This window comes from Arachis ipaensis, chromosome B2 (assembly GCF_059453495.1).
Source record: "Arachis ipaensis isolate K30076 ecotype BB chromosome B2, ASM5945349v1, whole genome shotgun sequence".
Lineage (NCBI taxonomy): Eukaryota > Viridiplantae > Streptophyta > Magnoliopsida > Fabales > Fabaceae > Arachis > Arachis ipaensis.
Genome location: NC_142437.1, coordinates 2,517,808 through 2,536,405, shown reverse-complemented (window position 1 = coordinate 2,536,405; position 18,598 = coordinate 2,517,808). Strand labels below are relative to the sequence as shown.

Genomic DNA, 18,598 nt, shown 5'->3' with positions numbered 1-18,598 from the left:
AAATGTCTATATTGAAAATCTTTTCTTTCTGAGTTGTAGTATTATGGCAATTAGATTATGCTTGTGATCACTTTATTTTTCTATCTAACTGCATTTAACTTCCTCTTTGCAATTTCACCTTTTGGAAATGATATCAGTTTCAGAAAAGGAAAGGGAAGCTTGAAAGCGAAACATATATATAGTGAATGTATTGAAGTTGTAGCTTCATTTTCTGAGAGAAAGAGTGCATCCTGTTGATATTGGTGGTGGTGGTGTTTGAGTGAAATTGTGTTCTGACTTCTGAGAACTTAGATTAAACTTCGTATCTTGGAGGCTTCATCATCCATTTGTAAGAAATTGTGAAAAGTCTCACCTTTTTGTTATTTTTTCATTTGATTATTTACAAAGAAAGTTAAGATCATTATTAGCCAGTTTGATAAAAGTAAAATTTCATCACATACTTTCTCAGTGAAAATTCTTAAAGACTATATATATATAAAGAACTTATATTCCTCTGCGATTAAACATTAGTTTCACTGTGATGCATTATTCTTTCATTACTTTTCTTTCCTCCTATTTCCTTTTTTTTTTTTTAAACACTTGCAACATAAAATTAGATAAGGGACTTCATCATGAAAATTAGATAAGGATTTCTTTTGTCCAAAAAACTCATTTTCAATTTTTTTTTTATTTTATCATCCAAAAAGAGATCCTTCTTTATAAAAGTTCAATATTCATCTTCATAATAGAAATGTCCTTGTATACTCTTTATAATCACATAATTTCCCAAAACAAAAACGGGGAAAAGATAACTCTAACCAAGCTTGGTTGGCTCTGGTTATTTCTCCTAAGCAAATTCTCTCTGTTGTTTTGCATATAGACTACTAATAAGTTGTTGAAAAGAGAATCTTGTCAACAAAACAGTAAAATATACACGAGACTCAGAAGAGAGTTGTATACTTGTTAGAGATACACAATAATGAAATAATCATCACGATTCATTAGCCCCTAAACAACAAACGAAACAGACACAACAAAGAAACAAACCAGAACATAAAGGTTATCAATCCATGTCATCTCTGGCATTGTCATCAACAACCAAAAGGATCAATACCACTCCACTCCTTGTAGCTCAAAAAGGTCTTTCTTTGATTGATCTCAACACCTACTTCTTTATTGTTGAAAATTCTGTCCTTGCGTTCCAACCGAATGTTCCAAATCACTACTTCTTTATCTATCATAATATATTCAACAACTTAAGATTTACAATCCTCTTTTCTTTTCTTAGAAGTAATCTTGAAGACAGAAAATTTTTAGTTCCATGCCAACATTTTAACCTCACTCTACCAATATTATTATAACCTCATAGCATAATATATTACCATGATACATGTCTACCTAAAGACATACTTGTCAGTGTGCAGTCACATGAAGTTCATGAGATGGAGAGACAACTATTTCATTTCTATCAACTTCACATAATGGTGAGTTTCTTTCTTTTTTTTTTTTTTTTCTTTTTCTATTTTTTTAAAAAAAATAAAATATAGGCATACGATGAATTTAGCCAATGGTCTAGTTATCCTGATATGTGCAGTTTGTTATAGAATATTTGATCTTTTGGGACATAACTAAAGAATGATCCAACATTGTGTTCATGAGATGTTCACATAACTGCATTATTATGCATTCTCACAAAAGAGTATAGAAAATAAAAAGAAAACAAAGTTTGTAGAATGATAAGTGTGTGCTTGGTTTTGTGATGACAAACACTTAGTCTTGAAATCTTTTTACTTTATGTATTTGTGTAACCTCTGAGTCCTGCAGTAGATACATTGAAGATTGAGCAGAGAAGGTCAAAGATTCTGAAAACAGACAACACTTGGATCCATAGAAATCATGAACAGCAACTGCTTTTCGGGTGAAGTTTGGCAATTTCATCTTCTTGATGTATTTAGGTGACCATCTTCTCAGTGTAGAAGAGATTATGTATGACGAAGTTGTTGCAAAATCAACCTATGTACTGAATATGATTATTGCTGTTAGTTTATTAGTTATTATGTTGTATGATGATAAACATTATTTCTGGAGCAGATTAAATGTGTTATTGCATTGATGTAACTGCATTCTTTTCCCTTTGTTTTAGAAACAATAAACTAATATATTATCACTGTACAAATTATTAAAATAAGACAACTAACATGCATTATTGTTATATCTATACAAAAAATATGGTGCCCAAAGTTTAATATTGTTTCCTCAAAGACTAGCAGTGTCCTTGGTGACACGGAAACAACACCACTTGCAAGAAAGAATTAAAAAAATGAAAAAGTTAGAGCAAAAGCCAATTAAGCTCTCCCCTGCTATGAATTTTCTAAGTTATCACGTCTTGTTGCTAACTGTGTTTGGTTTTTGTGATGACAAATACCACTTTTCTTTTGTTTTTTTTTCAAAGGAAATATAAGATTCAAAGATAACGATGTCATTATGAAAATGTTGAATATTGATGTGCAGTTACATGCTCTTTAGTTTTATATAATTTCCACAAAGACCACTAATACCTTGCTATTAAACAATGTGTTACATCTCTTTTCTTTTAAACAAGAATTAACAAATGGAGTTAGTGCAAAGCCAGCTAAGCAATCCACTTATACCGAATTTTTTATAATTACTTCGAAGACTGATACCACGTGATGTCATGAGTGATGAACACATTCGCTCTCAGTCTTACTTTACACTTTTGAGACTCAAATTCCTGAGTTCAGTTACAAACTTGTGAGCATTGTTACTCTCATTCTAATCTGCAGAATACTCTTACTTTTCCTTGAGATCACCATGAACAAAGTGGGTGAAGCTTTTCTGTCTGGTTTCATCACTGTTCTCCTGGAGAGGTTCATTTCAGCTGAGACTTACAACTTGGTGGTGGGGAAGAAGCTTGGTCCTGAGTTGGTGAGAAGGCTGAAGACTGCTCTCTTGGCTGCTGAAGCTCTGGTTGCTGACGCTGAGCAGAAGCAGTTTGGTAACCAATTGGTGAGGAAGTGGCTGGATGATCTGAGAGATGCTGTCTACAAGGCTGATGACTTGCTGGACCGTTTCTGCATCAAAGCTTCAACTCAGAAGCAGGTACCAACTTTCTTGCCTAGCTTCCTCAATTTTGAAGAAAGGCAGATGGTCAACGAGATAGAAGAAGTGGTCAGAACTATTGAAGATCTTGAGAGATGCAAAGAAAGCCTTGGCCTTGAAAAGATTCCCACTGGTAGCTCCTCATGGAGAGTTCCATCCACTTCTCTTGCAAGAGGGAATGTGTATGGCAGGGAGGATGATCAGAAGGCCTTAGTCCAGATGCTGAATGACAACAATGAGCATCACCTCTCTGTGATCTCTATTGTTGGCATTGGTGGGGTTGGTAAAACAACTTTAGCCCAATGGCTGTACAACAATGAAGAGGAGTTCATGAAGGGATTTGATCTGAAGGCATGGGTTTGTGTTTCAGAAAATTTTGATATTGTTGAGATTACAAGGAATGTCATGAAGGGGATCCTTGGAGGTACTTGTAGTCTCGACGATTTCAATTCACTTCAACATGCTTTGAAAGAAGAATTGTTGAATAAGAAGTTCTTTATTGTTCTTGATGATGTTTGGAGTAATGATCAACATCAATGGAGAAATTTTATAACGCCTTTTCAATACGGGGCTAAGGGAAGTATTATTCTTCTAACTACTCGCAAGGAAAATGTTGGTTTAGTTGCTCAAACAAATTATCAACCTCTCATCCTCAACACGTTGTCAGAAGATCAATGTTGGTCGGTGTTTGCATCCAGTGCATCTTTTCCAGAATCAAATGGGAGCCCGGCACTGGAAGAAATAGGCAAAAAGATAGCTAAGAAGTGTGATGGTCTGCCACTAGCAGCAGAAACACTTGGTTGCTTGTGCAGAAACCATGACGCTGAGGAGTGGGGGGAAATATTAAAGAGTGATATTTGGGAGTTTTCTACGAATGACAGTAAGATAATCCCAGCATTATTAATAAGCTACTTTCATCTACCTCCATATTTGAAACGTTGTTTTGTTTATTGTTCATTGTTTCCCAAAGATTATAAATTTGAGAAAGATGAATTAATCTTGTTGTGGATGGCAGAAGATCTATTACGGGTATCAAATAGAAGAGAGACTTTAGAAGAAGTTGGTAGCAAATATTTTGACGATTTAGCTTCTAGATTATTTTTTAAAGAGCATCAAGATAATGATGACTGTTTTGTGATGCATGATCTCTTACATGACTTGGCAATATTCCTTGCTGGAGATTTCTACTGTAGATTAGAAGAACTTGGTGACAAAGAGGAGTTGGGGAGTCTGACTCGTCATTTGTCATTTGGAAAATTGAATCGTGCAGTCTCAAAAAATTTGAATTCCATTGCTACATTGGAATCTTTGAGGACATCCTTGTATGTCAACGATTTATTTAGCATGGAAAGCGTAGCATCAAAGTTTAAATACTTGAGAGTTTTATCCTTTGATGAACTTGATGTGGTGCCTAATTCAATAGGAGAATTGATCCATCTGCGCTACTTGGACCTCTCTTGGACTGATATTAAGACATTGCCAGAGTCTTTGTGTAGCTTGTCTAATTTGCAAACACTGAAATTGTATTATTGTTATCAGCTAACTACGCTGCCTAGTGGTTTGCATAATCTTGTGGGTTTGCGGCATCTTGATATTAGAGGAACTTCTTTGGAAGAAATGCCCGGAAAAATGAGCAAATTGAATCAATTGCTTGTTTTAAGTTACTTTGTTGTTGGCAAGCACGAAGACAATGGAATCCAGGAGTTAGGAGGGCTGGTAAATCTTCATGGATCCGTTGAGATTAAGAAGTTGGAGAATATTGTTGATGTGAATGAAGCAAAGAGGGCAAAGATAGTGGCTAAGAAGCACATTGATGAATTATCCTTGAAATGGTGTTCAGGTGATGATATGGTTTCAAGCACACAGAAAGAAAGAGACATTCTCGATAACTTGAAACCGCAGAGTGGGATGAAAGAGTTGAAAATCGAGGGATACAAGGGTACAATATTTCCAGATTGGTTGGGGAACTGTTCCTACGAAAACATGACACGTGTATCTCTAAAGTCTTGTAAGAATTGCTGCATGCTGCCTTCACTTGGACAGCTGCCATCTCTTAAGTCCCTGCGCATTGAAGGTTTCGATCAGCTGAGGAGTATTGGGGAGGAGTTTTACAAGAATGAAGGAGATCATCATTCTTCGCATATTGCACCATTTCCCTCACTGGAGAGTTTGAAATTTAGGGATATGGCATGTTGGGAGGAGTGGCACTTACCTGACTCAAAAGCTTTTCCTCAACTTAGGAAGCTTAAAATAAGAAATTGTGGAATGTTGAAGGAAGAGACGCTTAATCAGGTATTCTTCAGAATCGTTTCTTCTTTGTCGGATGTTTCCAAAGTTCACAAAGTACTTATAGGCGACCACTATATAAGACCGCACACCGAGACCATGTATGTTGATGGGGATACTTTATCAATTAGGGGAAGTGAATCTGTGATGGAGTCTGCATTGAAGGCAATGATCAGCATCAACCATCGAAGTTGCTTCCAAGAAACACACATCTTGAGGTGTAGAAAACTAGAATTCCTGCAGCTACAGCAGCACAAGTATGATTTGGTAGAGCTACAAATAGAAGAGAGCTGTGATTCACTGACCTCCTTGTCGTTGGATGTCTTTCCCAATCTCAAGAATCTCAAGATAAAAGGGTGTAGGAATCTGGAATCAGTGTCAATGTCAGAGGCACCACACGCTGCTCTTAAAGAAGTGACCATCATTGAGTGCTCCAAATTAGTGTCATTAGCAGGAGAAGGACTGGCTGCACCCAACTTGACTCATCTTCACTTCAGCTTCTGCTCAGAGTTGGAGGCATTACCACGTGACATGAAGAGTCTACTCCCAAGTTTACACTCTCTCCAGATATATGGTTGCCCAAACATTTGCAGGTTGCCAGAGGGTGGTTTGCCGCCTAACTTGAAAGAGCTTCATGTGCAAATTGGTGAGCAACAAATGAGGGATCTATCCTGGATGTCCAACTTGCACGCCCTCACCTATCTCAAATTTTATGGTTATTACTGCGACAACATAAAGTCATACCCAGAGGTGGGTTCGCTGCCTCACCTTCCCTCCCTTACCACTCTCCAGATAATAGGGTTCTATAATCTGGAGACATTGGAGTGCAACGAGCTTCTCCGCCTCACCTCCCTTCAACAACTACACATTTATTGGTGTCAAAAGCTGGAGAATATGGAAGGAGAAAAGCTGCCTCCCTCTCTCTTGCTACTTCAAATTGATCATTGTGGTTTGCTGGGAAAACACTGCAAGAACAAGCATCAACTAATCTGGCCCAAAATTTCCCACATTCCCACCATTCAAGTCAATTTCAAACAAGTATTCTGAATAGAGATTTCTGAGAAGGTAATTATCTAACTTCGGTTCTTATGCCACCACAATACAATTATACGTGCATAAAATTCCTTTTCCTCAAAAGAAAACACCTCCTTCTTTCTTTAGACATTATTAACTAGTTGGACTGATATAAATTTGCATTTTTTTTCACTCATTGGGAAACCTCTCACTTTCTAGTTGTACTCAAAAGAAATATCCTCTGTTATTCTCAAAAAAGAGTCATTCTTATAAATTCAAAGGCAGGGAATGTATGTATGTGTATATATATATATTGTGTATCCGACATTTGAGAATTTCTTTACATTATCGATAAATGAAATTTACTGTTTTTATCCATCTTCTGCAGTTAGATGGTAATGAAGTAAAAGTGCCCAATGGTGGAGATTTCATCTTATACAATATTTTAGCTTCAGGTTGGTAAATTTACACCACTCCATTCCATTCGAGAATTTACTTTTCCTGTTCTGTTGGGAAAAAGAAAAAATGTTATGAAAGCTTGATTTAGTTATATGCACTGAAGGGTAAAATTGTGTTTCTGCCTTTGCCACTATTTGATATTTATGATAAACTTATTGGTATTGCCATATAGTAACTTCAATTTTATTCTTTTTCTGTCTTTCAAATCTATAGATTTCACTTTCTGTTTAGATGCTATTTACTGTCGATCATTCATAATTTTAGCAAAGAGATAAGTTGAAATCCTTTGAAAATATTCAAGGTAAAATTAAAACTTTCGCCAAACAGTAGGGACATTCTTTAATATGGTTTTCCTTGTTTCCTTTTCTTCTATTCTTTAATCTTCTTTTAATTTCTTTTTACAATATAAAAGAACATGAAACGGTTTGCAACTTCAGTGATAGGCTAAAAGAAAATATAGCTTATTGTCTTGCCTGAAATGGAAACTGAAGCTTCAAAATAATTTAACAATTTTTTCCCTTCTGTTTTTGCCATCTTTTGCAGGTAAAAGTTCACTGATGTTAGAGATTTCATTGCACATGTATATCTATATATATGGAGATGTGAACTGGATTAATGTGTTGGGAAGCAGTAGTGTTTTCTGATTTAGTGATTTCAGCTTTCATTTTAATTGGTATCTACACTAGTTTAAATTAATGACTGATGTGTATCCACACTACATGTGGAGTTGCTTGGATTATTCAATTCAGTGCTTTGCTTCAAAGATAGGAACCATAGATGGTTGTTTGGTTATCAATAGTAGTCATGTTTGAACTAACTTGAATTGTAGCCTTTTTTTTTTTTTTTGTTAAATTTATAATTCAAAGGCATGATGATGATTAACATCATTATTGAACCTAGGCTACAGTAGTGTTACTTATATGTTAAAGCTATGATAATCTACATCTTACCAAGCATGAAACAGTTAATTTAATTAACTTCTAATCAAAGGTGCAACAGCTTTCATTGTTAACTAGTTGAACTATGCCGCCTGGAAATTTGCATTCTTTTCTTCCATTTATTAGGGAAGCTCTCAGCTTGCAGTTGTAGTTCAAGAAATATCTTTTGTTTCTTTGACAAAGTCATTGGCTCATTGCTATCTGTAATACTTATTAACCTTCATATTTTTCAGTAAAATCACCTTTACAAAGAAGATAAGAATTAACATGAAACAAAAATTGAAAGACAGTGAATATCTTTTTTGTGTATCCAACATTTAAGAATTTGTTTAGCTGTATTAAACAAAGAGTTTGATTTACATGGTCATCCAATTAGATTCATGCGTTTAGATGACTTTTGAAGTACTGAGTTTGAAAATTAGTTACCAGAAGCTGTGTTTACTGAGTTTGGCTTCATGTTAGTATCTACACTAGAATGAACAAGATAGAAAAGGAAGACATGATGGACAAAGTTGGAGTGGCACTTCTTAGTGAAAAGCTTCTGAATTTGTTGGTATGTTTCTCTATTCCTCTCTATAATTTTATTTTTGCTGTTTTGCACAGAGAAAAAACAAAATAATAGCTTAATTTGGGGAAAGAAAAGAGTTATAAAATGGTGTTCCTGTCTTTGTCAATTCTTTATGATCAGAGTCAGTTGTTGTCATGACCCGAACCAAGCCATGACTGGCGCTCAAGAGACAAGTCCCTCAGCAAGCCAAACGACTAAATTTTCAGAAAAACGGACAGAATCTCCTCTGTTTCTAGGACCTTACCAACATAAATATTAACTCCCTGTATTAATAATAAACCTCCATTTCCAAGACAACAACAACAACATACTCCAAATTATATCCACAACCAAATATATCCAAAATACGCATCATATATATATATATATATATATATATATATATATATCAAGTTGATAACTAGAGTATATAGTTAAAACCATAAGTCTTACATAACCAAATCATAATCACTACCTAAACAGTTCAAGATTCAAAATAACATAACCCACACGAGGACCCTGCCTGTGACATATGGAGCATTGACATAATCTAGATTTTGAGCAAAGGTTCCATTACATAATTACTTAGCCCTTGGAAAGAAGAAGGGCTCACCAAAATGACTAAGATCTACTGAGGGGAAGGTGGAATGGAACCTGGAATGACTCCTGTATCTGAAAAACATGAGAATATAATAGGGTGAGTTTTGCAAACATTACATCTATAACCCACACGAGACAATACAGAGTTTACCTTGAAAATTATATTTCTTTTCAGATATGAGAAATTCATATTAATTAATTATACAAACATTAGATAAATAGTTAAGCGGATGAACTAAAATGGGAGTTCTCATTCCAGAAGTCAAATCAAATCAAATATTACACACCTAGGGCGGCTCCACCTCTAAGGGTAGCCCTTTCCTCTAGTGTGCCCGTACGGTATAACAGATCCAACGTGTGGCCTACACGTTAGGCTAGCAACGCCCCTGCTAGCTGAGGTCTGAGCCAGATGCATCTAGGTTAACGTCATAACCGCCGTTAACTACGGTTTTCTAGTCAGAGTCTCCCAAACCAATCCAAACCAAATCACTTATAAAAATCTCTAGTGCTTATAACATACTACTAAATTCCATAGCAAATCAATATATATAGGATTGCATACTAAAATTTAATTAAAATTTAATAAAGTCAAATAAGAAAACATGTATGCTTTACAAAATATATAAATATCGTCTCGTGTGTATTTTTATAAAATTGTAAGTTTCACAAATCAATATTTATTTTCAAAAATTCAGAAATCACAATAATAAAATATTTTCAAACTCCAAAATTAATGATTCAACATAGATATTGATAATAATATATTTAAAAACAATTATAGATATAATATCCACTCATAACTTGATTCCAAAGAACCGGAAGCAACTCTGAGTGCGTCAACGAGCTACCAAATGATGTCCAATAATTCTGCAACTCTAGAAATATGACAATAATGATATTTGTGAGCTACTAATATTGTCAATTAACATAATCTTACTCACCTTGACAAAAGCCCCAAATTTTCTAACCCCTAATAACCCTAATTCGGATTTATATATATCCATAAATATAGAGATGACAAAAATTAGGGATATGGCTAATTATTGAGTCAAAGAGTTACCTTGAAGCCTCAATAACAATTGGAACTCAAAGTTGAATGCTTCTTTCACTCATTAAGTTGACATTCCATGATTTGGGGTTTTGAGAAAATGAGATTTTGAATAAATAGAGATAGAGTAGAAAAAGAAAGGAAGGTAAGATGATGAAGATGAGTTTGATAATAGTGTGAAATTGCAAGAAGAGATGAGAAGATGGAAGAGTTGAATGAGAAGGAAAGAGGAAGGGAGGGTTTTAAGTTGTTGGGAAGAAATAGAAAGAAAATGAAAGAAGGAAGGAGGGGACGGGGGGTACCGAAGGAGAGGGGGAAGGGAAAAAGAAAATTTAAGTGGGGGCATGTGCCCCCACGTGCTTCCACTTTTTTTTTTTTTCCTCGGTTATAACATTCTCTCCCCCTTAAGAAATTCGGTCCCCGAATTTCAAACCCATAAACTATGATAAGTGTGATAGTTACCTTTAGACTCAAACAAATACGGATATTTGTCGCGCATAGCGTCCTCCACTTCCCAAGTTGCTTCTTCTACCGAATGATTCTTCCAAACAACTTTCACAGATGCTATCTCTTTAGAACGTAGTTTCTTTACTTGGCGATCTATTATAGCCACCGGTTCCTCTTCAAATGATAAATCTTCGTTTAGCTCTATGGCTTGTGGTGCAAGCACATGAGATGGGTCGGGAAGGTATTTGCGCAACATTGATACATGAAAGACTGGATGAATCATAGACAACTCAGGCGGCAATGCCAAGCGGTAAGCAACTGCACCTATTCTGTCCAGTATCTCAAATGGACCAATGTATCGAGGACTAAGCTTGCCTCTTTTCCCAAACCTCATCACTCCCTTCATAGGCGACACTCTCAAAAATACCTGATCACCCACTGAAAACTCTAAGTTACGCCTTCTGTTATCAACATAAGTCTTCTGTCTACTCTGAGCTGCTAATAAGCATTCTCTTATTAAGTGAACCTTCTCAATCGCATCTTGTACCAAATTTGGCCCCAAAAGCTTAACCTCACCAATCTCAAACCACCCAATAGGTGACATGCATCTTCTCCCATAAAGAGCCTCAAATGGTGCCATTTGAATGCTGGCTTGATAACTATTATTATAAGAGAACTCGATCAAAGGTAGATAGCTGTCCCAATTCCCACCAAAATCTAGAACACAACACCTTAACATGTCTTCCAATATCTGGATCGTCCTCTCTGATTGCCCATCGGTTTTAGGGTGAAAAGCTGTGCTAAGATCTAGACGAGTTCCTAATGCTTTTTGAAAAGATTTCCAAAAATGAGAGGTGAACTGGGGCCCACGATCTGAAATAATGGGCACTGGAATTCCATGTAGCTTAACTATCTCATCAACATAAAGTTGAGCATACCGAGCTGCACTGAAAGTTGTTTTCACCGGAAGAAAGTGAGCTGACTTCGTCATTCTATCCACAATTACCCAAATTGAATCAAAACCTTTAAAACTACGAGGTAAACCTGTTACAAAATCCATCGTAATCCTATCCCACTTCCATTCAGGTATCTCAATCTGTTGCAATAACCCAGCAGGTCTTTGATGTTCGGCTTTCACCTGTTGGCAAGTTAAGCAATGAGAAACAAAAACTCCTATGTCTTTCTTCATGCCTTCCCACCAAAATAATTGTTTCAAATCTTGATACATCTTATTAGAACCCGGATGAACTGTGTACTTAGAATTGTGAGCCTCCTCCAAAATAGCTTTCTTCAAGTCGGGGTTATCTAGCACACATAAGCGTTGACCGCAACGCAATACATCTTGATCAAGAGAAAAGTCTGAGTTCCTCCCATTGCGAACATCTTCCATAAGTTTTCTTAGTTTCGGATCATCACCTTGTGCAACCTTGATCTGTTCTATTAGGGAAGATTAAGCTCGAACATGTGCTAAGAAAACTCCTGATTCTCCAAGGTCAAATTGAATTCCACCGGCCTCTAATTGATGGACTTCTTCAACAATTGGTCTCCTTCCAAGAGTGATATGGGCCAAGCTACCCATAGATTTTCTACTGAGGGCATCTGCTACAACATTGGCCTTTCCAGGATGATACAAAATGGTACAATCGTAATCTTTTAGCAACTCCATCCATCTCCGTTGCCTCAAATTTAAATCCTTCTGTTGAAATATATACTTCAAACTCTTGTGATCCGTATAGATTTCACAGGTCTCACCATAAAGGTAGTGTCTCCAAATCTTTAAAGCAAAGACGACCGCTGCCATTTCCAGGTCATGAGTTGGATAATTCTGCTCATGCTTCTTGAGTTGTCGCGAGGCATAGGCAATAACGCGGCCATGCTGCATTAATACACAACCAAGTCCTATCCGAGATGCATCGCAAAAGACTGAGAATCCCCCAGACCCAAAAGGTAAAACAAGAACTGGTGCTGAGGTTAGATGAGCCTTAAGTGTCTGGAAACTTTCCTCACAAGCTTCTGACCATTGAAACTTCACATTCTTCTGAGTTAACTTGGTTAATGGTGCCGAAATTCTCGAGAAGTCCTTGATGAATCGCCGATAGTAGCCGGCCAACCCTAGAAAGCTACGAATTTCTGTCACTGTAGTAGGCCTTGGCCACTTCTGAACGGCTTCAACCTTCTTTGGATCCACCATGACTCCATCTTTTGATACCACATGCCCCAAGAATGTCACTTGATCAAGCCAAAACTCACATTTAGAAAACTTAGCATAGAGCTTGTGATCCCTTAAGGTTTGTAACACAATCCTCAAATGATACTCATGCTCCGTAGCACTTTTCGAATACACCAAGATATCATCGATGAAGACGATAACAAAGCGATCTAAGAAAGGTTTGAAGACTCGATTCATTAAGTCCATGAAAGCTGCAGGCGCATTTGTCAGACCAAAGGACATTACTAAGAACTCATAGTGCCCATAGCGAGTACAAAAAGCAGTTTTTGGAATGTCTTCCTCTTTTATCTTCAATTGATGGTACCCTGAACGCAGGTCGATTTTTGAGAAACAGGTAGCTCCTTGAAGTTGATCAAACAAATCATCAATCCTGGGCAATGGATACTTGTTGCGAACAGTTATCTTATTAAGCTGACGATAATCCACACATAGTCGCATCGTTCCATCCTTCTTCTTTACAAATAGAACAGGAGCTCCCCACGGAGAAGTGCTAGGACGAATGAATCCTTTCTCTAGCATATCTTCCAATTGAACTTTTAATTCTCGTAACTCAGTTGGAGCCATACGATAGGGAGGAATGGACACATGTTGGACTCCCGAAGCCAATTCTATGGAAAACTCAACTTCACGGTCAGGCGGCATCCCCGGTAGCTCATCAGGGAACACGTCAGGGAATTCTCTAACAATAGGAACCTGATCAAGACTAGGCACTTTGGCATCAACATCTCTAACAACTGACAGAAATCCTTGGTTTCCCTTATCCATCAATTGCATAGCACTCATAGATGAGATGATGCTAGCTAAAGTGGGACAGTCATCACCCTTAAAAACAAAAGGTGAGATACCCGGTATGTCAAACTTCACAGTTTTGGAGTAACAGCCCACATCAGCATGACAAGCTGCTAACTAATCCATGCCTAAGATGACATCAATATCTTCCATTGGTTCTAAAAGGATTAAATCAGCTAAGGTTTCAACGGTATTAATTCTAACAACACAAGACCGAAATACGACTCGAACCATCGTGGAGACTCCAAGCGGAGTGCCAACATGAAATGGGTGGGATAACAGTTCAGGTTGTTTATCGAAACGAGATGCAAGATGTGGAGATACATATGAATAATGAGAACCCGTATCAAATAACACTCGAGCATCTAAAGAACAAACTTGTAAAGTACCTGCCACCACAGCATGAGAAGCTTGAGCATCTTGACGTGTTAAGGCATGCACACGTGCCTGACCTCTTCCTCTTTGGCTCCCTCCTCTGTTATAGGTCTGACCCCTGCCACCTGCTCCTCTGCCACTAGGACCAGAAGAATTTCCAATAGACATAGCTGAAGATGATGGCATTGGTGTTGTAGGACGTGCAATACCTGGAGCAAAGCCTCCTCTAGAATTTGGACAATCCCTCCTAAGATGACCAGATTGACCACAACCAAAACATGCACCAGTAGCCTTGAAACATATACCGGAATGGTAACTTCCACACTAAAGACAATAGGGCTGAGCTGGCCTTGTCTGATTTGAACCCTGTGCACTAGATTGAGAGGTGCTCTTAACAAAAGGTCTGGGATTCAAAACACTCATGGGAGCAGATCCAGAAGAAGCAACCCCACCAAAAGATGTTTGAGGATGAGCTCGATACCCCGAATAACCTTGCTGATTAGTTTGACCATGATGAGACTGAAATCCTCCTAAACTAGATCCACCAGAAAATTGTCCCTTCATCTTGGGCTTCTTACCAACATCCTTAAAAGCATTTCTCTCTGCTATCCCAGCTTCAATTCCATAGGCAGAGTTTAGGACATCCTTAAAAGACATGCGTCCGACTTCAGGCATAAGAGTAGTGAACATAGGTTCTGCCAATCCATGAACGAAACGACGAACTTTCATCTCTTCTGAATTCACCAAGTACGGAGCACTCTTAGAAAGTCTAGTAAACTCCTTAGCATACTCAATCACTGTCATATTCTCTTGCCTTAATCTTTCAAAGGCAATTGCATCTTCTGCTTGCTTGTTAGCTGGATAAAATCGAGCAAGAAACTCTTCAGTGAACTCTTCCCAAGAAAGAGGAGGAAGTCCAGCTGCTTCTTTACTCTCAAGAAGAGACTCATACCAATATCTTGCTGAACCACGCAAGTTGTAGGATACTAACTCAACAGCCCATTCTTTGGTGCACTTGAGAGCTCGAATAGCTTTCTTTGCATCCTCTAGATATTGTTGTGGATCTTCATCCAATGAATCTCCATTGAAAGTGGACGAATTCAACTTCAAATACTTTTCAATTGACGGCTCTTGATCCCCAAACAATTGATGAACCCTATGAGGCTGAGGATTTGGCGCATTAGGAAGTCTCGCTTCACCCCTATTTTGATTTGTTAGAACCTGTAACACCGCATTAAGAGTTTGATTCATTCCCCTCAATTCAGCTGCTAAGTTTGGTTGAGCCTCTCTTACTGCAGGGTTCTCTTGAACTCTCTCACGGGGTATCTCTCCTTCGCGCCTATCAGCTATCCTTTGGCTCCTTGGCCTTTGTCGAAGCGCTCCAAGTGGCGGAGAAACTGCCCTATTGGATTCAGCAGTATCAGGAGCACCAACAGTTCCACCACGTCTTTTCTTAGGTGGCATCTTCCACCTATCGAGTAAGTAGAGCGATTGAATCACCAACGACATATGTATATGGAGTTCGAAGACAATAGGACAGACAGAAAGAATTATGAGACCAAAAGATTGAGGACAACTTCCTATAGGCCTCTAGTAACATCACACTTTGTGAAAATGGGCCGGCTTCCATTTGCACAATTGTGATCTTACTAAAGGACACTTGCTCCATATTTCACAGGAAAACCTAAGGCTCTGATACCACTTTATCATGACCCAAACCAAGCCATGACTGGCGCTCAAGGGACAAGTCCCTCAGCAAGCCAAACGACCAAATTTTCAGAAAAACGGACAGAATCTCCTCTGTTTCTAGGACCTTACCAACATAAATATTAACTCCCTGTATTAATAATAAACCTCCATTTCCAAGACAACAACAACAACATACTCCAAATTATATCCACAACCAAATATATCCAAAATACGCATCATATATATATATCAAGTTGATAACTAGAGTATATAGTTAAAACCATAAGTCTTACATAACCAAATCATAATCACTACCTAAACAGTTCAAGATTCAAAATAACATAACCCACACGAGGACCCTACCTGTGACATATGGAGCATTGACATAACTAGATTTTGAGCAAAGGTTCCATTACATAATTACTTAGCCCTTGGAAAGAAGAAGGGCTCACCAAAATGACTAAGATCTACTGAGGGGCAGGTGGAATGGAACCTGGAATGACTCCTGTATCTGAAAAACATGAGAATATAATAGGGTGAGTTTTGCAAACATTACATCTATAACCCACACGAGACAATACAGAGTTTACCTTGAAAATTATATTTCTTTTCAGATATGAGAAATTCATATTAATTAATTATACAAACATTAGATAAATAGTTAAGCGGATGAACTGAAATTGGAGTTCTCATTGCAGAAGTCAAATCAAATCAAATATTACACACCTAGGGCGGCTCCACCTCTAAGGGTAGCCCTTTCCTCTAGTGTGCCCGTACGGTATAACAGATCCAACGTGTGGCCTACACGTTAGGCTAGCAACGCCCCTGCTAGCTGAGGTCTGAGCCAGATGCATCTAGGTTAACGTTATAACCGCCGTTAACTACGGTTTTCTAGTCAGAGTCTCCCAAACCAATCCAAACCAAATCACTTATAAAAATCTCTAGTGCTTATAACATACTACTAAATTCCATAGCAAATCAATATATATAGGATTGCATACTAAAATTTAATTAAAATTTAATAAAGTTAAATAAGAAAACATGTATGCTTTACAAAATATATAAATATCGTCTCGTGTGTATTTTTATAAAATTGTAAGTTTCACAAATCAATATTTATTTTCAAAAATTCAGAAATCACAATAATAAAATATTTTTAAACTCCAAAATTAATGATTCAACATAGATATTGATAATAATATATTTAAAAACAATTATAGATATAATATCCACTCACAACTTGATTCCAAAGAACCGGAAGCAACTCTGAGTGCGTCAACGAGCTACCAAATGATGTCCAATAATTCTGCAACTCTAGAAATATGATAATAATGATATTTGTGAGCTACTAATATTGTCAATTAACATAATCTTACTCACCTTGACAAAAGCCCCAAATTTTCTAACCCCTAATAACCTTAATTCGGATTTATATATATCCATAAATATAGAGATGACAAAAATTAGGGATATGGCTAATTATTAAGTCAAAGAGTTACCTTGAAGCCTCAATAACAATTGGAACTCAAAGTTGAATGCTTCTTTCACTCATTAAGTTGACATTCCATGATTTGGGGTTTTGAGAAAATGAGATTTTGAATAAATAGAGATAGAGTAGAAAAAGAAAGGAAGGTAAGATGATGAAGATGAGTTTGATAATAGTGTGAAATTGCAAGAAGAGATGAGAAGATGGAAGAGTTGAATGAGAAGGGAAGAGGAAGGGAGGGTTTTAAGTTGTTGGGAAGAAATAGAAAGAAAATGAAAGAAGGAAGGAGGGGACGGGGGGTACCGAAGGAGAGGGGGAAGGGAAAAAGAAAATTTAAGTGGGGGCATGTGCCCCCCACGTGCTTCCACTTTTTTTTTTTTTTTCCTCGGTTATAACAGTTGTTGTGCTGCAAGATTCATATAGGAATAATAAAAGGAATCAGCATGCATGAGCTATATAAGCTTTCAAGATAGAAGGATCAAGTTATTGTTATGTAGTCGTTTTTTTTTAAACCACAGTTTGAATCATTACATAAAATGAATAGTATTAGATGCCTATAATAAACTATTTCTAATATTAAGAGAAATGGTTCTGTAATAATAATTATTTTTTCCTTTTTGGATTTTGATGCATTATCAGACAGATTCACAAGGTGATGAAGGTATGCAGCTAATGCGGACAGGATTCAAGAATATGCTTTCCACATTTAAAGATGACAATCCTGTACCTGAAATAGTCATTAGAAGGTGAAGTTCTGGTGATGCCATCAGGAGCAATTTCATTCCTATCAGCTTCACTCATTGATCTTTATCTTGGTATGTGCAGTTTGTACATATATTAACCTGCAAAGATTCAAATGATTCAAGAAAAAGCATTGTCATAGAATATTTGATCTTTTTGGACTGAATTGAAGAGGATAGCTACAAATATACAGGGTTATTTTTATGGAAAGTCAGTGTATTATGTGTATGGAAAAATTTTTCCTTTTATAACTTGTAGTATTATAACCATCAATCACTTTAGTTTCTTTATAATTGCTCTACTTCTGCTTTGACTTCCTGTTTTTGGGTGTCATGTCTTTTCACTGCTAACTCTAAAATCAAACCAATAATCCAACATTGTGTTCATGAGGTATTCACATAAGTGTGTTTGTGGTTATTGTGATGACATTATGACAAACACTTAGTCTTGAAATGTATATATATAATTTGTGTTTCAGGAGATACTTTGAAGATCAAGCAGCACTTGTCTTGAGAGCATTGCAGTTTTGGCTGGAATGGATATTGAATGCCAGTTTTAGTCAAAAGAAGCAAAAGAAATGAAGAATAATTTTCCACCTTTACTTTTGTTTTTCCAAAGAAAAAATAAGATTGAAAGATAACGGATGCCATTATGAAAATTAGTAATAGCACATGGGTAGAAAAGATGATAAAGTTGCTATTAGCATGAAGAAGCATAACAGGTGAAGGAGTTGTGAATATCAATTCACATCAAATCATAAATTTTCTTTTTCTTTTTATTTGTATATTTCTTTGTTGTTTTATCGTTGATATCCAATGCATTAATACATGAGTTCAATTTGGAATTCTCT

The 18,598-nt window shown here is 36.9% G+C and overlaps 1 protein-coding gene and 2 pseudogenes across 3 annotated transcripts in view; 2 read left to right on the top strand and 1 right to left on the bottom strand.

Moving 5' to 3' along the window:
* Nucleotides 1-18,598, top strand: part of LOC107621876 (putative UDP-rhamnose:rhamnosyltransferase 1 pseudogene) — a 28,489-nt pseudogene that overhangs the window by 9,409 nt on the left and 482 nt on the right. The gene's annotated exons all lie outside the window — the stretch shown is intronic.
* On the top strand, nt 2,682-17,996 carry LOC107626561 (putative disease resistance RPP13-like protein 1; annotated as a pseudogene). Its single transcript, XR_002356532.2, has 4 exons — nt 2,682-6,450; nt 6,788-6,854; nt 7,402-8,349; nt 17,647-17,996. The product of XR_002356532.2 is annotated as a putative disease resistance RPP13-like protein 1 (transcript).
* LOC107626560 (transposon Tf1-107 polyprotein) lies at nt 9,740-17,279 on the bottom strand. Its single transcript, XM_088504531.1, is given in 4 exon segments — nt 9,740-9,818; nt 10,004-16,032; nt 16,759-16,835; nt 17,021-17,279. A coding segment is annotated over 1 exon segment (4,923 nt). The 5' UTR covers nt 15,342-16,032; nt 16,759-16,835; nt 17,021-17,279; the 3' UTR covers nt 9,740-9,818; nt 10,004-10,418.